This window comes from Thunnus albacares, chromosome 9 (genome assembly GCF_914725855.1).
Source record: "Thunnus albacares chromosome 9, fThuAlb1.1, whole genome shotgun sequence".
Classification (NCBI taxonomy): Eukaryota; Metazoa; Chordata; class Actinopteri; order Scombriformes; family Scombridae; genus Thunnus; species Thunnus albacares.
The window spans coordinates 15,257,887-15,283,431 of record NC_058114.1 but is presented as its reverse complement, the minus strand read 5'-3'; the positions used below and the strand labels follow the sequence as shown (position 1 = coordinate 15,283,431).

The 25,545-nt window shown below is 39.5% G+C and overlaps 1 protein-coding gene across 5 annotated transcripts in view; it reads left to right on the top strand.

Annotated features, from left to right (window-relative positions):
- The window catches only part of LOC122988540 (lisH domain-containing protein ARMC9), a 32,333-nt gene extending 16,193 nt beyond the window's left edge, over window positions 1-16,140 (top strand). For 3 of the 5 annotated variants that reach the window (XM_044360904.1, XM_044360903.1, XM_044360905.1), the window contains 9 exons: window positions 1,209-1,283; window positions 1,788-1,878; window positions 2,226-2,278; window positions 3,181-3,279; window positions 3,933-4,048; window positions 4,921-5,090; window positions 6,842-6,947; window positions 11,850-12,040; window positions 14,941-16,140. In XM_044360904.1, the coding sequence (XP_044216839.1) occupies window positions 1,209-1,283; window positions 1,788-1,878; window positions 2,226-2,278; window positions 3,181-3,279; window positions 3,933-4,048; window positions 4,921-5,090; window positions 6,842-6,947; window positions 11,850-12,040; window positions 14,941-14,963 (924 nt within the window). In that variant the 3' untranslated portion in view covers window positions 14,964-16,140. The other 2 variants (XM_044360906.1, XM_044360908.1) reach the window with 2 other exon arrangements.
- Window positions 16,141-25,545: the final 9,405 nt, after the last annotated feature.

Sequence of the window (25,545 nt, the reverse complement as noted above, 5' to 3'; positions counted from 1 at the left end):
CTCTATTTAGTAATTGATGTTCTCAATTTAGTAATTTGTGCTCTTAATTTAATAATCCCTGCTCTGGATTTAGTAATCCATGCTCTCAATTTAATAATTTGTGCTCACGATTTAGTCATTTGTACTCATGGTTTAACAGAATTCACCCTCATGCCATTCTCTCATCCTGCATACACCCTCACTATGGATCGCTTGGATTTAATAAGGTTTTATTTTGATCTTGGACGAAGATATGATGGATATACTTCAGGTTTTAATTTGTAAGCACAACACTGTGTTATCTCTGAGATCGTTTATAATCATTTTATAATAAGACTTTTTTGCCGTAAACACTGTCATGATCCACCATATATCATCCAGTTCATAAAAACTCAGCTTCAGTGTTCTGGAGCGCTTCATGGATATAGGCGGATGCACAATAAGTACAAAGAACATGGCCTTCTTGTGAGAAAGGAGGATGTATGGCTAATCCTGGCTGCTCTGGATCCAGCTTGGATCAGTAACTGACGTTACAGAGGAAATGTCTTCTCGGGTGCTTTCTTCAAACTTCCGACTGACTGAATTGGTGTCCACTACGAGAGGAGAACAGGCAAAATAGTAAAATCAAGAGCACAAGTTAATAAATCAAGGACACAAATCCGTTTTTTTTTCTCCTCGGCCCCTCCCGGATTCCATGTAAAACTATCTATCACAAAAGTGGTAAACATAGATAATACTAATTACATTTATCTATTAGCTAATTACCATTAGCTTTACCTTTTTGATCTGTTGATTGCATTTCTCAGTACCTCTACAACCTATCCAAGTTTGCCATAAAGTTACATTTATGATGTCTTCCAGAATGTTTGTCCAACTTCAAAGAAATGACCTATGACTATCAAGGAAATCTATTACAGATTACAACACTGACCTCATTGATTTTTATGGAAAGTTGCCAACAAGCTCTTTTGTCAAGCTGTTTGCCACGTCATTGTTGCTTTTATTCTTTTACTTACTATAATATACTGTAAGTATTGTAATGTTAGCAAGCAGGTCATGGAAATAATATGCCAGTATTCAAATCCATTGTATAAATATTCTTTCGTCTTTTGTATCCATGTTTCCTTGCTGCCACATGTTCATACAATCTGTTACCATTTGGCCTGAGATCATAAAGATAGAGGTTGTGTGTGCCTGCGTGCGTGTCTGTGTCACACTTGCTTTTTCAGATTCGACCATATGTGAATGGAGCCCTGTACAGTATCCTGTGTATTCCCTCTGTGAGACAGGAAGCCAAAGAGATGGTGAGATAGCAGGAATGTCTTCACCTGCTTGGAGGAAACAGACGCAGTTTGTGTTTTGTTCTGCATTTGTCTTCCTTTATGTCACCACGTAGCCAGTGTCTGGAGGGGAAACAACAGTTGTTCACAGTCATAAGACACAGTAACTGTACTCAGATACTGGTAAACCAGTGGGTCGTATCTAAGTCGGTGTTTAATACAGGTTGGAAATGGGTATATAATTATCCCTCAACCCATAAAATGTGGAGCTGAGGGAGAATACAGATGGAGCTGGATCTGTCCAACAAATATCATATTTCACCTGATATCTCCAGCAATGCCAATTTTATTCAGTCACAACACAGCCATTACAATCCTGATTCTTGCATTCTTAAAATGTGTACACTTAATTACAGAGTATGTTTCCTTTTTTAATATTTAATCACTGATTTTGAAGTAGAAAATAAGTCAGCTGTAAACTTAGGTCCATACCCCAATGTAATATGCATTTCCCTCACATGTGTGCAGAGTGTCGAGGAAATTCTTCGCTGCTACAGCAAAGAGGAGAACCCGGATCTCAACAGACAGATTGAATTCATCATTAAACAGCTGAACTCAGGTCAGTAAATTCACATTCACTTTAACAATGGATGTATTGTACTTTCTGAATGTGTACACCTACTTTACATGTATATTTAAGAATAAAGTACTGTCTAAAATCTTAAAGTGAAATAGGGCTCATTTGGGGAAGTGATTTACGTAGCAGGAGATTGAATAACTACATGTAAATATGAAGCTTGGTGGCTTTCGAAAGTGTTTGTGTTAAATAATAGTAATATTTATTGATGAATTTCCTCAATCAAAACTGAAAACAATAGTTTAAATATTTTATCATTTACACTACATGTACCTTCGGAATTAATTTATCAATTACCTGTTTTAATATTTGTGCTGTGTTCCACCTAGCTGAGGAAGAGGGGCCAGAGTCAGATGATGAAGAGGAAGAGGACGACAATGATGTAAGGCTTCCTCTCAGCATGTTAGACAGTGAAAAGCTTTCCACCAAGATATTATATGCCCATTTACATGTTACTCAACACACACGTGAATATATTTACAAAAATCATTTGTACTATCAGAAAACAGATCAAAAGAACAAAAATGAGAAATGGATGAAAAATGAGGGTGAGAGAAAGCACAACCAAAAAAAGAACACTTAGTATTTGACACCTTTCCCAAACCTATAGATTGCAATCTCAGAGTGACACAGATATTGGGTGTCTCCCACCTGAGTTTTCATGCATGCACGTTTGTATGATGGGCCTGGTAGATTGGGTTCTGTGGGAAAGTGGGTTATCAAGATAATGTATATGGTAGTAAGTCAAAGCAGGTGTGTGTGTATATATGTAAGCATGCACCCCTATTCGTCTTGTGGTCGCATAAGAATTACTTGAGTGTATGTGGTCTTATTCCATCACCTGTGATCTCAGATTTGGTGTTTTTTGTACCTGCTATCCATTTACCATGGCTATAACAGTGAACAGATATACTGTATGTTCCCCACTTTTGAAAGTGAGTCTCAAAAGTGTAGACTACACTGGTCTCTTGTTAGTAACCTGTGGATTGGTGCCAAGCACTGTATCAGTGTTTAACCTAGTTTGTAGACTCACATCAATGTTAATGGAAACAAGTTCATTTGCTGTAAATCAGGCAAGCAAATCAGGCACCAATGGCTTTTAGATAATAGTGTTAGTACTGGAGGAGTTCTTATAAATGTTACAGAAACATGGCAGGGGTCATAATGTTATGTTATTTCACTATTTGATTGTATACTATAACAAAATGCAGACACAACACATCGTATATCCACCACCAAATATACATGTTTTAAACTAATTTACAATCATTTGTCTTGTTACAGGAGGATTTAATGGAGACAGACCTAGATAAAGAGGAAGTCCTCCAGCCACAGCCTAGGGAACTGTCTGGAGAGAGTCTACTCACCACTGAGTATCTGGGAGTAAGCACAAAACACACACAGTACTCTAGCCCCTAGTGAATTGCAGGATTTCATGTCATTGTGCTAATACATTTTCGATGGCTACACGTTAAAGAAGGACTTAAACAGGGCCTGACATTAAAGTCAGTTAATGGGATCAACATTTTAAATTCCGCACAACAAAATTAGTTCCAATCAAATTCCAATTGGTATCTAAAAGGTTAATCCGGAAACACAGATAGAAAACACCCCTAATCTGGAAGAGCTTTAAGACTGATCCAGACCATCATGCTGCATTTACACTTGGAGAATTGGTGACTCTGTGTTACTTAATGTAATTACTTATCACATGCATATCCCCATTTGAATTCATGATCTTGAGGTGGGTTTCAGTCCTGTTATACTGACGAACAACACGCATTGGACACATGTAGAGAGCTTAGAGTGAAAATAGATACTGCTGTCCCAGAGCCTTTTCTTTTATTCGCTGTCTACTGACGCATTCCCGGGATTTATCTCTACATGACATCATCACTACAGTCTGTCTCTCTGCTGTTCAGAGATGGCTACAAGTTCACAAATGAACACAGATTTGTACAATATTATAACATTTATATTCATTTTTTTTAACTGTCAGCATGCTACTGATCTTGTGTGTGTGTGTGGTTGTATAGATTATGACCAACATGGCAAAAGTGAAAAGGAAGTCGACCCCTCTGCCACAACCAAGTGTTGATGAGCCCCTACAACGGCCTGTGACCCCAGGTTCTCATCGTAATGTCAACGCAGTGTAAGTTAAATACACACACAGAAAATGTCAGACAGTACACTCTTAAGCTGAATGAGTGTTAAAGTGAGCGCGCAGGATAAGGTTCAGTTTCTTGCTCAAGGGCAATTACAGTAAGTTGTAAACTGTACACTAGTCAGTCACCTCCAAATGCTGTGTAATATACCAGAGAATACTATATTGACATCTGGCGTCTGGCCTCTATTCTCTCAAGGCTTATCAGTTTACAACAGCACAAAAAGAGACTCAGATGGCTCATAGAGCGATTTTAGATTGGACAAAGAAAAAATAAGAAAAAGACCAAATAGGTCATTTTGACAATGATTGTGTTGCCCCGTTTGTTCAAACACTTGGATAATGAAGTTCATCCTACAGCCACCAAAACTGGTGCAGTAGGTCAAACAAAGAATGGGTTCCAATATATATTTTGCCATTTATCATCCCAAAGCCTGACGGGATTGTTCATGTGAAGGAGTGAGTCAGCAGGACGCCACTGGAACTGGAACCACTCAGTGCTGAAAGGCAGATCATTGTCTATAGAGGTTGTGAGCTAGACAGTAGGGACAAAAGAAAGAGTATTATTTTAGAGTAATGGATATGACAACTATGAGTGATTTGTGTCCTACACATGACCTGGCCTCTGAGACAAGGGAGGGGAACTCTTATCAAGTAAGTGATACACTAGTTTTATAACTTGCTTCCTAGAACAAATGACAATAAAAATCTTTATGTCTAAATAAGAAGAAGGCTGTTTCATTATTTGTTAAAAAATGATACTTACTACCAGCCAGGTAGACAGGTAGGCCTCAGGCGAGTTCTTACAAACATTTAGCAGTATTGTGTGTGTTTGTCGATGTGTCATGTATCATGTCTAGGGATTACAGACCTGGCAGTCAGGGAGGTGATGGTAGCAGGGACAGGGAATACCCTCTGAGCAGACAGAAGAGTGAAGAAGGAAGTCTGCCTACTTCCCGATACAACTCCCGACCTCCCACACGCTCTGGCAGTCGCCCCAGCACTGCTGACTCATTACGTCACGGCATCGGTGGGTAGATCTGTGTGTTTACAGCTCTCTGTATAAAGCAACAAATCTCTGTCTGTCTGTATGTATGTTTGTCCTTCGCATATCTCGAGAACCATTCATCCGATCTTCTTCACACTTGGCGGGTGTATTGCTGGGGACGCAAAGGAGTGCAGTGTTGAATCAAATTTGGACATGCAACATGTTTTATATGAATAAACTTGCGATAAACAAGTCATCAGCGAGCGGCTTCGCTCTGCAGCAGTGAGGCGGGGCTTCTGGGCTCTGTGACTGCATGTCATGATCAGAGCTGTACAACCCTGCCATGAGAGAGAGGAGGAGAGGACATCTCTCTTCTTTTGATAATTTTAAAAGTTAGGCTTTGTTCTGGGAGAGAGAAAAAGAGATAGAAAGGGTGAGAGAGGGCGAAGGCTGAGAGCATGAGTGAGCAACAGAGAGACAGGCTTGAAACCTTTCTCTGAGAGAGAGAAAGCCTGTGAAATACTAATTGTTTCATGGCATTTACATTCTAAGCACAAATAAACAACCATCAAACAGTCAACAAGTGATTTACTGTGGAGACAGACGCTCTTTTGGTGCAATTTGGACATGCAAGACATTACATATTAATAAACGTTGAATAAACAAGCAAACAGCGAGCCGCTCAGCTCCATGTCTGAGTGCAGTGGGGGCTGTTTGATATAAACACCTTCACATCACAGTGGGTCTCTGGGCTCTGACTCAACTTCACACTTGGCGGGTGAAGTGCAATGTCAAGTGTGAAGTTGTTTAGACATGCGATACATATAATATTAATGAAACTGAATAAACAAGCAAACAGCGAGCCGCTCAGCCCCATGTCCAAGTCTGACCTTCACATCATAGCAGGATGGGACTTCTGGGCTCTGACTTGCTGAACGGGACAAAGGCACGCGCCTTGCTCAATTAAACTGCCCGAGAGTAAAGAACAAGCAAACACAGGAGGAAGAAAATAGAGGCGTAAAAATAATACTAGCCAATAGGAGCGCAGACTCTTTTGATTGGCAGTAGAACCAACAAATGGAAGTCTGTAAACTGCTTCTACAGTTCAGCCTCTGTTAAGTCTCACTGGTGAAGTTTCTGCCTGGATTAAAACTATTTAATTTATTAAATCCTTTAAGTTTTAATTGATATGTTTGTCAATTGATACATATATATGCAGTTCTCAAGAAATAATTGGCCTGTTTTGAACAGGCACGTTTTGAACAGGCACTGCACTAGTCTTCCAAATGACATTTGACAATCGTTAAATACTTTTAATGTTTGATTGCATCAGAATTTTAAAACAATAAAGGCTGTGGCTTTCCATCACATTTCTGCACTCAGTCTTAATACATACTGTGTGTAGTGAAAATCAGCTGCATATTTGTGGTACAATTTAATTTCCCTTCCACCTGTTGTTCTTTATTTGGTTGATTTTTGATTTATTTGATGTGATGCCCAGTGTCCACGAGGCAAGGAAGCTCCTGGAAGTTTATGCAGAAAGCATAAACAGTAAAGTAAAATGGGCACCAAATGTCTAACGCCTACCTTGTGTCAACTTTTTTTTTGCAAAAATCACACAACACTGCACAAGATCCACTGTGACATCCTTGTCCATTCTGACGTTTCCATTAAACTAGTGGCATGGCATCAAGTGCTCATGTGTGTTAGTGACGTAAAATGTGTAAAATTACTGTTTTTAACTTTTTATTTTTTATTTCCTCTCTGTCACACACAAACATACACACACTCAGACTCAGAATGTGGCCGGTTGTCTCAGGAGTCAGAGTTGGACAGACAGTATGAGAGCCGAGCCAGAAAAGGACGTTCCCAGGAGGAACACAATGGACACTCTGCCAGGTAAATTCACACACACACACACACACACCTGTGTATTTCCATGAATGTTGTTACAATTTTATGGTTGAAACAAGTGTCTCTTGATGGACTTATCTAGGTACTATATTTGATTTAATTGATTTAATTTGGACTGTCCATGAAGGGAGAAACAAATGTTGTCTTAGCTGCCATCATGGACTTGTAAGCTCCCATGAATAACCTGTGGAAAGATGGTCATCATGTCACTTCAGAGGAGGAGACTAACTCTGTCTTGACTGCAAGCAATTGTAGTCAAGTCACTGTTTCAGTTGCTTAAAGATGGTGGATGAAAAGTTACAGTACAATGGCCATATATACAACAAATCCTGAAGGCATCTGTTCTAACTGAGTGGGCAAGTGCTGTATATAGATGTTTGGTGAGTGAACCCTGTATGAAATCAAACTGAGCCATCCTTATACAGTGCTTGCTGTCATTCTCTGAGAAACACTGAATTCTGTGATAGATGAGCAATAAGTTATGAAAATGAACAGTTCAAATGAAACCGAGGAGAGGATTTAGTCAGTTGTTTGGTGGCAACTACTATAAAAGGGACTGAACCAGAGTTAGGCTGTTTGGGAATGATGTAAATACAATAATACAGCTATAAGTCGGCAGCGGTTCCTCTAAAACTGAGATGTGTGTCAGTGTATTTGGAGAGACTTGGCAAGAGTGTTCTCCAACACCGATTGGTGACTCAGCACTGCCAAGCTGGTCTGTGAGACTGTGACATGCGTTTAAACGAGCAGTGCCCACAAAGAGACCCATTCAGTCAGACCTCCCTTGCTTCTCCTCTCCTTGAAATCCCAGAGGAACTTGACTCCTGAATCCCGCCAAGAGTAATGAGCCCCAGGAAACCGCTTCATTTATCCCCCCACCCCATCCCCCAGGAACGTAAAACACCTCTACAATACAGCCTGGCTGCGTCTGACTTCAGTAACCTCATTTCACCCCAGTTTGGGAGGCAAGACTTTTATAGTGAGAAGAGATTTCAGGACACAGTCATTGATATTCAGGTGAATAGAATCCTAGCAACACAGCAATTTGGCAAAAATCAGATGAGCAATTCATACAGTATTTTTTTAGGTTAATGAACACACTTTTTGGCTGGACTGCAAGAGCAGGGCCAGCGCTACAAACCCGATTGTCTGTCTATCACTGAGTCAATCAATGACTGACTGATGCAGTCACACCATTGGTTGGCTTGGTCAGCTGACAGCCATAAAAGCTTGGGACAGCCAAGTATCCCAGAATGCATTTTGCACCAAATGGCGGCGATGGTGGAGATTGTGAGCCAGGCCAAAAACTGTTGTAAATTTCGCCATAGGACTGTTAATATGTCACTTTATTAAGTTATTAAGTGGAGTTATTTATTAAGTAATTTTTTCATTTAGATTCCCAATATGTGGTCAGTTTATCCAAATAACGCCAATTTGGAAATTTGCTCCTGTGTTGTTGGAGATGTTAGGAGCTGCTGGCCAGATGCCAGCAGCTCATCTCAGCTGCTAACAGCCATCAGCCCTACTCCTGGGATGACCGGCCGTCGTCAGCCTGGGGTGCTTTTTAACTTTATTCAGAAAAATCTGCGGATCTTGAGGGTCGGATCTTAAGGGTAAAGCGCTTTTAGGGGTCGAAAGACTAAAGGTGCAATATAAATGCAGTCTATGGAGAAACATAGTGTTCCTGTCTCCCAAAGTGAGCATAGTACTTTAATTAATGCAACCACATTATATGCTTATCATGCTGCTTATTGCGTGCATTCTTAATAGAGAAGATAAATGCTCTTTTTGTAATTATATGGTAGAAATGCTAGAACATGCGTTTATTCAGTGTGTACATCATGTGACAATGTTTTTCAGTTGGACCTTAAAATATATTTTGGTAAGGAAATTTTATTTAAAGAACATGATTTGTTATTAATATTCAACAATCCTAATTTCTCCAGCAATGAACAATATGTAATTTATTTGCTCATTATTTTAGCCAAATTTTTCATTCATAAAATGAAATTCTTGAAGACATTACCATCTTCTATTACATTTAAACAAACAGATCTAGCCTATATCTTCAAACATTTCATTCACGGTCCAGCCATATACTAGGTTTTGACCTAGTCTTGTTTTTACAAGGCTCTGCTTCAAACTCATTCAGTTACACCAGGTAATACCTGGGGGATCAGACAGGCTGTTCTCTATTCAGACATCAAAGTTAAAAACCAGAGTGGAGAAATGAAACATGTGAATTAATCACCTAGATACAAAATCTGGACATTAAATAGGGAACAAGTATGTACTTTTAAACAGCTGTTTAATATAACTTGTTTACCACTTGTTTACCACAAAACTAGGTCGACGTTCTCAATCAGGTCAGGTTTTCATTTGCACATACCTTTAGGAAGATACTCTCCAAAAGTGTGTTCCATTATTTCCATTTGTAACTTTCATCCTGTTTTGCCCATCTCTAAGATAACAGCTCTTTTTTCTAAGCATACTTCTGGTATTAAGATTGTCAATCATGCGCCTATCAGGTCAGTATGCTGTCATTCTCCCAGTGATCCACTGGGGCCCTTGCACATGAGGAAGCTTCATTGGTTGTTCATTGGTTGGGCTTGGGTATTGTCACAAACACCACCACCTGACTACTGAACAATTAGAGAAACCCTGGTGCCCTGACCCCACTGCCGGATCATTGCTGCCATATCACTTTGCATGGTGATGGATTTATTGCTGCCTGTCCTTCAGGTTACAACTGAGAAACAATGATGTGTTTGTGATGTCGAACAACAGGACATTGGTAACCTGCATCAATAAGCAGAGAGCAGTCCGTTCTGCCCGGCCATTGAAAGTTACCATGTGAAACTTGGGTATTGGATACCCTACTCACATGTGCTCACACATACCATGGCCAAGAAAGCAGTTATATGCCTCTACATGACCAAATGATTAATTGGCAATTCCTGTCATTCCCAGGATTATGTCTCTTCTGGACGCTGTTAACATGGCGCATGGTTTGAGCCGGATGATTACTAGGCTCCATTCCCACCATCAAATGGAGGACATTAGAGTTTGTAGTACTGTTTGAGGTTAACCAGGTTCTGTCAATGTGGCCTCGCTTACTACTGATAACAGTGCTGGAGCACGTACATTGTTATGTGACCCAAAGTCATGGCCCTGTGTTGTGTTGGTGTCATGATATGGCAAATGTCTGCCTCCAGTCAAATCAGTGAAAACAGGGGGCAAAACCTGTGTAGGTAAATTTCAATGTGCTGTTCCACAGGTTTGTGAGTATAAAAGCCTGTAGAACCTGTTATATTCCTCTAACTGTGTTTAAAGAACTAGTGGTATAACTCATTTACACATTAAATTATACCTGATGATATGAGGGATGTTGGAGCCAGTGTGACTACTGTGAGAAGAATGAGTTTGACTGAAATCTGCCATCTATTATGATATAGGATTGCTTCACAGGGTGTAGGTCATTTGGCTCCTGCCTGATAAGGCCATTAACAAAGTCACATTCGGTTTCTCAGACTCACAGAGACATGACTACAGATTGCCCTCTTTGTGATTTCAGTAACATAATACGATGTCTTTTTTCCAATGCTATTTGATTTGCTCATGTAAATTAGTCACAAATTACTGTGTAATCACCCAGTGAAAGTCTTCCCACTATGAAGTAGAAATACATACTAGTATTACATTAGTGTGCATAATACAAAAGCACTTGACTCTACTTGAATAGACCCAGTGTAAAGTTTTACCTCAATGTCTTTATCCTATTAATGTTATGTAATATTATACAGTATGACAGACAGGTAAAACTGCACTGAACATTGTATGGGTGGAAAAGATAGTGGCAACAAACTCCTGCTCAGGTCAAATCTAAGTTCAGGTACTCTCTGAATTTTGAAGTTTGAAGGAAAAACTTAAGCTTGGTTTAAACAATGTTACAGTAAAATGAAGTACAAACAGCATTCAAGTGCATCTCATTCAATATAATTAGGTAGTTAAAGGCTGAAGAACATATTTTTCTTTACTTGCCAGCAGACTGTACAAGCATGTCTCTAATACCTGTTTTGATTATTCAGAAATATGTAGCCCAAACCTTAAAATTGTGAAGACACACTGATGCTCCTTTTAAACATCTTATTCATGATATTTATTGTGTTTCATACTATCAGCAAGCTACAAAAATAACTAGAAATCACAAAAAACATAAAATGGCAACATTATACAAATGCAATACATATGAAGTAGTCTTTTAAAATCTATATGATATGGATGACCCTGCTACCCTGCTGATAGCTGTCCCTACTGGGTATCTCGGAAGTATCAATGAAATAGCTTGCCACACTATCACCAGAAATGGAGGCGAATCAGCTAACACAAGTTAAATGGTTGCTATCAAGTGTCAAGGGCAAGAGTCTTGTGCAAGGTTGAAGTTGTACACGGGACATCCATGATTTCTTCTGTGTGTGAAATGTGTGAAATGAGATCTGTTCATGGTTGTAGTGTCTCAAGGCTACTGAGCAGCTCATCAGATACAAAGATGAGCTTTCTCTGAAGGATCCTTCTAACCATAACCAAGTGAGAAATGAAGAGTAGTTCTATTAAAAACTTTCCTTGAAACAAGTAATCGATAAACGGCATTTTTTGTATCTCAAAAGGATGACTGGGCATATGTAGCCCTAATATAGATTATGTAGATGTAGATCTACTTTTCTTAATTGAAGTGTTTTCTTGTCCTGTTGATTTTCAAGCCAGTGTCTTTTGTGTATTGTGTATATAGTATATATTAGTGTTTTAATGTACCAAATGATTTCAGTTACAGAGCAAAGCTCATTGGTTATTTCTTTTTCTTCCTCCCCTTCTATTGACTGCCATCAGCGGTGATTATATCCCTGCATTTGAAAGCCAGCCCAAGATTCCCCGGACACCTGACGCAGCAGCCAGCCAGAGCAGCACTCACCGAGGTCGAGGCCTGGCTCTGGCGCCCCAGTTTTCCCAGTCGGAGCCACAGCAGAGCAGCCGGCCAGGCTCTGCCAGCTCCGCAGAAGGAGGGGCACGACAAAGTGGAAGTAAGCATATGTTATATGGGTGCAAAATCAACACCAGCCGCCAGACAGTGTTGGCAAATTTTGGCTTCAGCTGATTACCTGGTCTATTCTTATTGCCATTTTGGCAGATATTCAGTCATGATTTGGAGGTCCACCACTTTTGAAAAAAATCAAGTTGGCTTAAAAACATTCAATAGTAGCAGTAGCAGCCTAGTAGATAAATTTAACATTTTTGTATCTTTCTGTCAGTCTTTATCTCGTTTCCTAGCATGCATTTTTAACTTGTCCACCGTCAGTAGGTGTTGGTAAGACTGGGCTTGACTAACCAAACAGATTTTTACCAGATTTGACCTGTCTAGTCCTGAAAACAAAAGATGACTTACCATAACATAGCAGCAAGACAAAAACGGAATTTACTGTAAGATGACAAATCGTTCTCCTATTTCCTTTTGGCTCATATCTAAAGTTACACACAAGGTTTTCAGTTTTAACTGGAAGTCTGTAATAAAATCTGCCATTTTAATTCAAAGCTTTTCCATAACTGTGTGTTGTCGGTGTCCCGCCAATGTTAGAACTCCTAATGAACCAGGACATACTCCGATATTCATTCACACTTTTATTTTTTCATTCACTTACAGGTGTCCTTTATAGTTACCCTTTAAAGCATTTGAAGCTGAAATTTTAGACTTTTCTGCTGGACTTGAACATTGCCTTTTCAATCTGTACAGCACTCCTTGTCTTTTTGACTTTCCCTCTAGCAATCTTACAAAAAAGGATCACCATGAATCAGCGGAGTATAACTGGATTGGGTTTATTTTTATTGAGAGCAAAAGAGCCATAAAGTTAGACCAGGGACATACTGTTTCTGCTTGTTTACTGTTTCTCACAAGCACACAGATAGACAGTTCCTATATGGCTGTTAAAACAAGTAAAAGAGGGATATTCATTTTTTAGTCAGCTCAAGAGACAAGTTGGCTTAAAAACATTCAATAGTAGCAGTAGCAGCCTAGTAGGTAAATTTAACATTTTTGTATCTTTCTGTCAGTCTTTATCTCGTTTCCTAGCATGCATTTTTAACTCGTCCACCGTCAGTAGGTGTTGGTAAGACTGGGCTTGACTAACCAAACAGGTTTCACCAGATTTGACCTGTTTAGTCCTGAAAACAAAAGATGACTTAACATAACATAGCAGCAAGACAAAAGCGGAATTTACTGTAAGATGACAAATCGTTCTCCTATTTCCCTTTGGCTCATATCTAAAGTTACACACAAGGTTTTCAATTTTAACTGGAAGTCTGTAATAAAATCTGCCATTTTAATTCAAAGCTTTTCCATAACTGTGTGTTGTCGGTGTCCCGCCAATGTTAGAACTCCTAATGAACCGGGACATACTCCGATATTCATTCACACTTTTATTTTTTTCATTCACTTACAGGTGTCCTTTAGTTACCCTTTAAAGCATTCCTATATGGCTGTTAAAACAAGTAAAAGAGGGATATTCATTTTTTAGTCAGCTCAAGAGACATATGGCATTATCTGCATTTGATACAAAATGGCCATTACTTATCACTGACACATTTATATTTATATAAAAAATGGAAAAAACAAATTGTTTTTGTTGATCAGCAATGACATAGTCAATCAGTCCAACCCTACCATGGTCCCATATTTATCTGCTGTCAATTTAAGATCTTAAACATAGAACTTGAGTCACTGCAGGGTTGATGGCTTGATCAGTTGTTCTGGTGCTCTTAGCTGGGTGATAACATCACTCCGTGCTCTCATGCATCTTAATTGCATTTGATGAGCGATTACCTCCGGCTTTTATGCCGGGTGCCCATACCATAAAGCCTGTAATAGGGCCTAATAGTAAGTCAAAGCCACTGCATCCTCCTGTGTGTGTGTGTTGTACTCTTGAGGTCTGGCATATGTCAGGCATCTATGTACTCATAAGGACTTTACTTAATCGTAGCTCAGCTTAAAGGGAAATAGGCAGACACAAACGTCATAGCAAACAAAATTAGCACAGTTTTACTGTGAGCTTCTAGCTTTTATTGGTATGTCCCTGCTAGCTTTTTCTTGTAGTTTTGTCTTTTTTTTTTAACTATCTCTCCAATTTATTTTCACTTGAGTGCAGCTTCTGCTAACTGTCAAGTGTAATTATCCCTAACATTTGCTGCTTGGTGGAGTCCTGCTACAGAGGAGAGAACACCAGCCACACGCTGAGGCAAGATCCGCTTTAGGCCTACTTTTGGTAAACACATCCGCTGTGACTGACAGAGACGCTCCTTTGGCTGAGTAAAGATAGAGGAGGCGTTTGTGTAGCTGACTGGGCCACCCACTCAGCTGGCGAAAACAAGTAGGGGAGCTGCCGCTGCTGCTGCTCCGCCATGTTGAGAGGATGGAAAAACTGCATTATTCTACCCAAGTCATGTCGACAACACTGACTTGACACGATGACAGATCCCCCTTATGTTGCCATGCAACGGGAGAAGGTGGTGGAAGTGCAGCAGTGTCTCTTAGGACAATCACTCAATGATAAATGTGATGAGGAAATCTGTTTTCTTTCTCAGATAGGAAGGGAAAAATAAACAGAACCAGAGTCCTTACTATTTTAGAAGTAGGTACTTTGAAGTTATACCAAGCTGAACAAAGGATATAATAAAATTTAAGCTTTATTTGTGTTGAGTAAAACTGAAGAAGCACCCTGGTGTTAGATCCACACTTTTCCAATATGTTCAACTGTCCCAACATGTGGTATGTAACAGTGGCTAGTATCATTTTTCTTTTTTCATTTTATATATAAATTGAAATCTGGCTGTCCTCTACCGTCTCTTCTCCACTAACCCCCATTATCGCCCCACCCACCCACGCCACATGCCTCCCTCCCCTCCTCCCCCCACCTCCTCTCTCCTCCTTCAGGCAGCCAGTCAAAGCGGAGGTGAAGAGGGAGCTGTCACCATGGAATAGCTCTATCTCCCCCGGAGCATCGGGCTTCCTGTAACATCATCCCCCCAGGTTGTGATCAGGGTCAGGGCAACAAAGATGGTTGAGGATCAGCAGCAGGAGGAGGAGGAAGAGGGGCTGGTACAATGTGAAGGATTGTGGCCCTGCATTTTTTTTCCCTCTTTGGCTTCAGCACAGACTTCTGTAACATAATATGAGGTCAGACAATAATCACAGCCCCCAGCCAGCCAGCCCTGTGCACCTTTTAGCCTCATTTGGCCCTGAATTTCTCCACTCTCTCATCAAGGTTATAGTGGGTACAACTAAATATGGGCAACATCCTGCAGCTATGACAGAATTGTTGTGTAACAAGATGCTGGTGTTCTGACTCGAAAGTGTAACTCTGAGTTGGTGATCACCTTTTTTTCCATCTGCCTACTGACTTATCAGTTTTCTGACTTAAGCACATTCCTTTCATTACATCAGCAGTCCCATAGAAAACTTCTTCAGGGAATGAACCCTATTTAGACTTAAGCACAGTACGGTTTTACCCGTTTTAGAGTTTAGGAAACCTGATATGATGAGGTAAGATATTTAATTATTTTCATGATTATCACAAACTTTAATTAATTTAATATGAGTCGCACCGAGGATGTTTTTTGTACATATGATTTGAAAAGAAGTAACAAGCTCCTTTGCAAAGTTCTCATCTTGATTCATAAATCAATAATCCTCTGAATTTCACTATGTACTGTATATATCGATTTTTGACCACAGTGGGAAATATCCGTCCACATGAATAAATGATTGTACCAGCTTTACATCAAATATAAAAACATTAGCTCGTATCAGAGTAGCTGCTCTTGTTTAATTTCAGAGATGTTTACAAGAATGACACAGGTCCTGACATGACTTGTCAGGCTAGTGCATGGTTTTAAATACTTTAAGAACTGCTTATTTCTATTGATGTACACCACCATATATACAACATCTGAGAAAAAAAACTTGAATTTGCATGAATGTCTTAAATCCATCATTGTTTCTATTGTACATTTGCACAGTGTCCAGTTGCTGTGATGTATAATTGTTAGCTGCTACATTTTTGTTGTAATGTATTTTGATAGTAACTGATTTCGATATTTTTTAAGTGATTTTAAATAAATGTGTGAAATTTCACCTGTGTTCTGGTTTTAAGAATATATCTTTTCCCTTTGAAGTAAAAATATTTATTTTTACAAATTTTGATGAAGGCTTCTTCGCTACATCCCAGTAGGCTGCTGCCAAGATCTGCAGCTCAGTGCTGAATCATAAATCACCTCCTCTTACATGCAGTAATTACTGCCTCTGAGTAGTTATCATGCCGTGTCCTCACCCATGTGCTACAATGTGCAAAGAAAAAACTTGTGAACTGAGATTCACCCTGGCCAACTCATCTGACAGCTGCGCCCTTAAAAAAGTCAGGTTTAAGTCTTTATCAAAGTCCTCTTGAGACATTTAAGATATCCTATATTTTTACTTGTTCCTCATTTCTACATGATAATCACAGTCTATTTAATCCTGTACTATATTACTCAATTGAATGGCTGCTTTGACAGCAAGTGGACATTCACAGCAGGTTTAATTTGCCTTTCCCTAGCAGGTGAACTGAATGAATTTGATCTATTTAGAGTTTCGGAATATAATACTTGTGTATAGCATATAATCAAACTGCAGTTCATTCTCAGCACACAGATGCAAATGTAATGTATGCGGCATAATGTGATTTTTTTTTTTACAGTTGTGCAGAATAATTTTTAAGCACTAAGATGACATGACATTGCTGGCAGCAACTTTTCCTCACCATGTTCAGGGTGTATTATACTGATCATCACTGATGGAACTCTTAAAATGGAAATGATGGAATGAGAAAAGTGTGTAATTTGAAAATGGAAATCAGCCGAAATGCAGGATTTATGTTACTGCTTCACAGTATCACCAATTCTACATCCATGTTCAAGTTACATGCTCAAATATGACAAGTCAAAATGTCTTCAATAAAAAAGGCCTACACCTTAGTTTACTATACTTTTTACACACGCCTTAATCTACCAAACATAAAACCTTATCTCTTGAGTAACTACAACTTAAGTTCCTTTGACCAAGATGCTCAGTACTCTTTAACACCTCAGCAAGACATTGCTGAAAACAATTACAGTCACATGGTCAGTCAACTTCCCCCTGATATATAAAGGCTACAGGAATTACACAGCTAGTTTTGGCTCTGTAATTCTTACTAACTTTCACATTTGGTCTTCCCAGGGGTGACGTGTTCAGCTATTAACATTGCAGACGCTGCCAGTGAGCAGCAGCACAATGCGAGGAAACAGGCCGCACATGACAGACTGACGCACTTGCAGCCAGGTGGCCGTGTAACCCTGAGCTTGAGCCACGCTGGTACTGTCCAGCTGTAGCAGCGACAGGGAGGAAGCTGCTGCTTTCTATCAAAACAAAAGTGTGAGTAAGGAATAGGGGATAAGGCTTACAGATATGGAAAACTTATCAGTAACTTTGGCTTTTATTGCACTACAGGGATTCAGACTTGCTCCATGACTCACCATGTGCCGAAAGCGACATTTCATCTGTAGGATTTATCAGACTTGCCATTTAAATTTTAAAAGGTTGTATCAAGACAAACCCCAAAGGCTGGATTATCACTCAAGCAAAGCGAGCAGCTGCCCTGAAGCCCCAGAACTCCAAGTAATGAAAACTCCAGGTTTAATATGTGTTCTTTTTTTCTAATTTAGTTAAAAGTTGACATGATGAGGGCCTTAAAGGATGGGTTCACAATTTTCAAGTCTGTCTTAAAACAATAGTCAGGTGCCCAAATGAACATTGAAACAGATTTTTCTTGCCATCATCATTCCTCCTGTTCATACTGGCCATTAGAGGACCCCTTCATTATGCACTTACAATGGAAGGAATGGACAAAATCCACAGTCCTCCTCCTGTGCAAAAATATAATTAAAAGTTTATCTGAAGCTTTATCAATTCAGTATCTTTCAGCATTGTAGTCTTTCTAGTGTAAAAGTCCCTCCTTTTGTTTCCATTGCAGCTCAACGGAGAAACACTGTCCGAGGAAACAGAAAGGGGAAATTTTATGCTAAAAAGACTGTACATGTGGCAGATATCCACTTGGTATGACTAACACAGACTGCTGAAGCCTCATATAAGCTTCAGATGAATTTTTGAATGCATTTTTGCACAAAATGACTCCGTGGACACACTGGATTTCAGCCCCCATCACTTAGATTGAAAATGCATTTGAAGGGGGTCTTTTAATAGCCAGTATGAACAGAAGGGATGATTACAGGAAAACCTCTTTCAGTGTTCATAGGGGCACCTGACTGTTGCTTTAAGACAGACTTGGAAACTGGTGAGCCTGTCCTTTAAAGTCATTTTATTGCATAATCTTGAGGTCCACTATGTGCTTCTTATCTAATCTTGGACCAGGTATTATTCTAGCATAGACATACTGTAATTACTGTACAGAGAGATGGAGGAAGGAGGATTTACAAGGTTTAATCAAGATATGATTATTGCTCAACAAAATGACGACATTTTCATGTCTTTATTGTGATAATTCTGATCACCTGGATCCTCTGTAGTTTTCGCTGCCACACCTGTCACTTACACCTTGTCATTTGTCAGTGTACTCACCAGTTTTGTTGTTGAGATCTAAGGAAGCAACTTGGCACAAGACAGCGTCCACAGAGCAGGTGTCACACATCATCGCCAGCAGACAGATTGTAAACAAATTCCAAGTTACCTTTTTTATATTTGAAAGTAGAGAAAAGTGGATTTGCATCTGTATTCATATAGTAAGTACAGTGGGGCAAAGCTGAACCGGGAAACAGCTTGTGTTCCACATTTTGGGTCATTCTGTCTCTTGTAGAGAGTCAGATGAGACAACTGATACCACTCTTACATTTGCTTGTGGAATATAAATCTACAGCCAGCAGCTGGTTAGTTTAGCTTAGCACAAAGATCGGAAACAGAGGGAAACAGGTTGCTTGGCTTGCTTAGGGGCATGTTTTTGTGGAGCATTATCAGGATTACTGGCATCCCTCTCAGATATGTTTATCAGTAGACACCAATGTGCTCTACTGATAAAAGGTGACGCCAACCAACTAGAGAGAGCATTTCAGTGTCTCTGTCTCCCGAACCTCCTGTTTCCTCCTGACCAATCCTTTTGAACAGACTGATTGAAGTGACCCCCACAACTGCCCCTTTGTCACAGATACTTGAAGCTGTGTGTCTTTCCTTTCAGGCCATGTTTGGTAGTTTTGGTAAGTGTAGCGAACTAAAGAGCGAGGAAAACAAAACACTGTTTAACTTTCATATTGACAGAGGGCGGCGTTCTTGACAGAGCTTTGAATATGTTCAAAAACACGATAATGTTGAAGATCCAAGAGGCCACTCATCAAACAGAATAAAGACTGGAGCTTATTTGGAATTCACCTTTTAAATTTCTGACCTTCTCAGGAATGTCCTCACAAAACTATCCATTAACCTTTAACGTGGATGCACTTTCTCTGTGTGTACACAATTGCAAATCCCAGCTGCGGGTTAGCATGTTTTGTTGGACGGTGTCGGTCTAAGGCTGTTGATTCTTGAACAGGAAAGAGATAAAAGACAAATCACTGTTGCAAATGACAGCTGCATCGATTTAACAGCAAGCCGGGCTAGTTGCCTTCCTGTGGGTCTGTATGCACCATGGGTGACTTATCTCTTGATGACAGCGACATTTGTGGATTTGAGCTTGACAATTGATACTTGACATCAACAACAGCAGTTGACTCAGTTCCACCTAGGTCCACATATGTGCTTGTTCTGGGGATTTTGACAGTATCACTTGGTCTTCATCAGCAGATGGAATTTGCTAGAATGGAACAGTAGATGTTCAAACTTTCCATTACTCTGAGCACTTTTAGGACTTTGGGCTTGATAGTAGATTATTGACATTACAAACAGCAGTTGACAAAACAATCTCAATTCAAGGTCCACTTATTTGCTTGTTCTGGAACTTTCAACCGTATCACCTGGTCTTCAGATAGAATTTACTCAGTTGTTGCGGAATGGTAGATGTTCATGTACATGTACATGTTATCTGAGCACCCAAAGGTCAGGCTTGATAGTTCAGACAGTTAGATAGTTGATAGACAAAACTACCTCAGGTCAACATCCAATAGTCGCATGTTTGTGCTCCGGAAAAAGCGAGCAAGTTGACATTGAGTTGAGACAGTGAGTAAATTTCTCTGATTGTTTTGATGGTGCAAAATGCTGATCACACAATGAACACACCAGGTTTCCCAAAACAGCGTTGTGTAAATCATTAACATAATTCTTGTGACTTGTCACTCTCTGCCTGAGGCACACTTAAGCCTAAATCAGTGATGAATTTGTAACAAACAGCAATGTATGTCAGCACTACCAAAACCTTACCAGAAATATTTGCCAGAAGAAGTCATCAGAGCATGAATGAGTATTTCAGATTATGCTTTGTAGCTGGTGACCTTGTTAGAGTGCTAACTAGACCTATATGGGCCTCTGGCTGGTTAGAAAGGAGGCAGGTGTTTACCTTGAGCCACAACGGACAGGGGCATTCATAACACATTCTGATCACATCTCCTTTGTTCTATCAGCCTTTTCAGAGAAGAACATCCTCAGTTGATGGCTGAGTGGAAAAGAGGGAGGGGAAGGTGAAAAGTAAAAAGAGGAGGGAGAGAAAGATCCCCTCAAGCCACTTTTTCTTCCTCAGCAGTAAATTCTTTCATGGTGACTGAGGAGCTAGCAGCCAGGGCCCCTCACTTATCTAAAAGAGGAGGGACACATGAATTTTCTGAGGCTTGTTCATTCTAGGCAGATAGCTGACAAGAGTCGGACAGACCAAAGGTAATCCTCTCCCAAGTCTCCCAGGTGTGCTAAACCCAACAAAGGATTAGCACGGACTTCCTCTGGGCCAAAAGTATCAGCAAGGTTTTCCATTTCTTATTAACAGTCTATTTTTCTTACCAGCCCAGCCCCCTGTCCCCGGCTCACCTTGAATTCCTCATTCTTGCGTAAACTACAACAAAAGGTGAAAAGGAGCAGTTGAGTAGAAAGTTATCGCTGATGGAGTGGTGGTGGGAGGGAGTTGTGTAAAATGAGGGTGGGTCAAATTAAATCATTTCATCACTGAAAGGTTTCATCAGACAGGGACACAAGATTTCTTTAAGTATTAACCCCAGTATCTCGATTGTGACCTTGGACCTATGTTCCATCCATGGAAAAAATACTTATTTTGAGATTTCTGTGATTAAGAGCCCTCTTCCTTACGCACCCTATCAGTATTCCCTGAAAGTGCATATTTTCAACCACTCAGGGATATAGGAAAGTGCTATGCACATTTTAGCATGAGGGATAAAACATAATATATATAACATAATATATAATATAATATAATAATAAATATAACGTTGTATTTTAGACCATCTTTTTTCTTGTTTCAGCTGGATCAGGAAGTCTAATGATCTCTACTGTAATATTGTTTTAGTTTGTCCATTTATGAGAACATGATCATGTGGTCACACAAGTGCCTACGTAGTGCCTATGCCTACTTGTGTATGTGGAGATAAGGACTATCATTTTATTGCAATACCTACTGGTCCACAGAAGTCATTTAAAGCCATAGATTACACCATACTAAAGTAAGTTAAAATAGAATTTATAGATGTTTTTAACCTGTTGGAGGCAGCATAACAAGCTGTAAATACAACATTGACATTATTGCCCTATAAAGTTGTTAAAAGAACATGTCTGGCAATTTTCTATATTTCTTTTTATTGTCAAGAAATCGAATGTGCAGAGCCAAACCAACAATGAACTCATCCTACATACAAGTATTGTGTGTGTATCCAAAGCCTGATATATCTTATTCCTCTGTGCCATAGACCTCCATTGTTATTCAAAAAGTATTAAAAACACATCAGTGAGCCACACCACTGTAGATGAAGCACTGTAAATGGAACCACAGTCATCCGTAGTGGCCCACATGTCACCCAGTGCAACAATTTGGCTCATTGATATCTTTTTAATAGTTTTTGGACAACCACAGAGGTCTACGGCACAGAGGAATACAATATATCAGACTTTGGATACACACACAATACTTGTAAGTAGGATCAATTAATTGTTGGATAGCCTCTGCACATGAGATTTGTTTACAATGAGAAAAATATTTAAAAAATCACCAGTCTTATCCTTTAAGCAAACATGTTTTCTATACATTCAGAAGACACTGAGCAACATTAACTTTCATCTGTAGTTGTGTTTCTGGCCACTTGATGAATGTAAGTCAATAAGCCAAGTCAATATTCATTCTCCTTTTAGCTGTTTTGATCTTCACCAACTCTTAAGGGGAAATATCTGTCTCTTTAGTGAAAGCTTCACTATGTTCGTCAGCAACTTCTTTTGTCTGCCGTTTGGTGCTGGGCAGAAAGCACACAGTGGGCACATCAAAGCTTTTTCACTGAAAACAGCTGCCTGGTGCAGCTGGGAACAAGATTGATGAGAGCAGTGAGGGTGAACCAAACCAGTAAAGTTGTGGGCTGTAAAACTAAAACAATGAGCTGAGAGATGCTAAAATGGTCCATAGAGGTGAGCTAACTGCAGAATAGGGTGAAAATTATCTGTGGGTTTGTCAGTGCAAGCCATTGTCATTGAATCCGTTGTTAATATAAAAATATAGATTAGTGCAGCTTTAATGTAGCTGTTTTCATATGAAAACCAAAAATATAGTTTTCAGGAAGCTCAAGAATCGTTTTGCAATTTGTAGAAGAATCATTATAAGTTAAACATTATCAATGTTTTTTAAAATGCCAGTACAAGGTCATATCATCACATCAATAACACATAATGAATCGTTGTGCTCACAGAGCTCAGCTTTCCTTAATGGCCGATGACTCCGTTAAACATCAGTGACAAATGTCGCCTTGCCAGCCACGGGAACGATGAGGGGCTGAGGTGTCCATCACCACTCCACTTCAGCAGTTGCAGAGTCTGAATCCACAGAGAGGAAAAAAAATCTTAACGGGAAAAAACACTGCCGGCAGGCAACAGGATGCACATGGCTAGGGAGAAGGATGGCTGGTTGGATCCAGGAAATGGAGAGAGAAGGAGAGGAAGTAGGGATTTTGGATCACAGCTGTGTTCGGATTGAAAAATTCCTGTTTTGAAGCACAGAGAGACATTTTGTTGTTCTTTCCCCAGACCATAAAGAGGCGGAAGAGCACAGTTTGCCACAGCAAGGGTTAAGTGTAGTTGTGGTGCCATCACCAGTCCTTATTTTGTTTTCATGGCTGAGAGACCTTAAGACTGAGAATGAAATACAGTATCTTTGTGATTTCTTAGATTATAACACCTGACAGAAACCAAAATCCTGAGTTTTTTTTTTGATATCCAGTAACTGTAGGCAAGATGTGTGAGTCCTGTTGCAGATATGCACTCATCAGAAGTGATGACCTTCTTTTGGTAGGCCTATAAAAGTTGATATGTCACTACACAATGGCTGTGAAAGGCTGGCAAGCTGATAAAAACCAGTGGAGTTTGCTCTGTGACATTGCATTAACACCAGGACCTCTTGCTGACGTCAGTGACATACCAAACAGTACAGAATAATACCACTAAGAGTTTAGCAAATTATTATGGCGCAGGTAGTTATTGAGGCTGCTCCCTCAAGGTCAATATCACAAGCAAACAGTTTATATAAACCGAAGAAATTCACAATTTACAAGTTTCCATTGTCACCTCATGGTAGACATTTTGATTTGAAGTGGTTTGGTCACTTTATATATTTAGCTTCACATAAAGTTGCATTTATGAATTTCTGGCCACTAGAGGGCTGAAAGCCAACAAAACCAGCTGACAATTGCATAGTCATCACTGTATCACCAGCTTGTAAAGTTGTTGTCGCGAATGTGTTAGAAAACACCCATTTACACATGAAAGAGACATGGAGCAGCATTCGCATTCAATTGCAGTTTCTCACCATCTGATGGATGTAAGTATATGGTTGTACCTCAGACCCAAGTGCACAGTAAATGTGCAAAGGTTATGACACTAAAAAAGCTGACCTACATAGCAACAGGGATGTGTTAGGCAGAGGTGTGTTTAGGGTATAATTAGATGGTTTGAATAGTTACGTGCATTGAGCTGTAACAGTGTATAGTTATTAGGCAAATAAATTTGTTTTTTATTATCTGTTTCTTGTGAAAGTGTCATACAGTAGCATCTAGCTGCAAATAGCAGTAATAGTAGAAACGAAACTACTGGTGTCAGTTAATGTTATACAGTGATAAGATATATGGCATAAGTATTAATATAAGATGTAAATAGCCATTGTTCAGTGTACACTGGTACCTTAGTGTGTTGAGTTGAAGAGATGATGGGCTTTTCAAAGATGTTACTTAAGTATAAATGGGGATTGGATTTTGGTTCTGTAAAATTGATTTCTTCAGTGCTGGCACATTGTGTGCAATAAAAATAAGTTCCTTCTATGTCGTCATTTTAGTGGGAAATTATTCATTGATTCTGATAAGTGAACACGCCTGGAGCAGCGAGGTAAGTTGTCACAGTGGTGGAAAGTAAGGATACATTTACTCAAGTAAAGTATACTTGTGTAAATGTGTCGTTACTTACTTTAGTATTTCCATTCTCTGATATTGCTACTTAAGATATGATTTTAGTTCAAAAATATGAGGAGACCAGGATAACTATTTGTTACAGGAAAATGCAGATAGAAGCAGGAAAAAAAATCAACGCATGACTGTGTCAACTATGGAGCTTTGGAACTTCAAGATACGTTTGGATTCAAAATATAAATCACAGGGCTGTAACAACTATTGAGTACACATAGTCCTCAGCATTGTTTGAGGATTTTTTCAGGTTTTTAAACCTGAAAAGGAGTTCTCCATTCTAAAAGTATGATATTTTTATAATCAGAATTCTTAAATTTGACTGTTTTGGGCTAAATGTATATATTAAAATAAAGGGATTTCATATTTCTTGAAATTTATATATTATTCCTGCAAGTGTGGGTCTGTGACACACTTTTTAAACAATAATGTAGGGAGATCAAATTTGCAGAAAATGCAGTTTATCACTTAAAGTGGTGTAGAAAATGCTGAAAAACTAAATTTTACAGTCATTTTGGTGGTTGGTTAAACCTCGTGTCAGAGCCGTTACAGGGAAGTGAAACACAGTTTCACACGTGAGAAATGATATGCACGACATGATTGCATTACATGCCAGTTCCCCTTATCACATCCAGAACCTCCAATAAAACAAATAATACTTGTTTGGTACATTTCGCTCTCACAGGTGAAGGTAACAAAAGAAATCCAAGAGGCTATTTTTCTTTGTCTTAGAGGTTATTGTCAACTATGATGGATCTTGCTTGTGGTGAAAGTCCTGTGTGTACACTCACGGACTCTTGCCTTCCTTCCATTCATCCATCCGCGTCCTGTGAGTGTGCGTGTGCGCGCGCGCGCGCGTGTGCGTGATCCA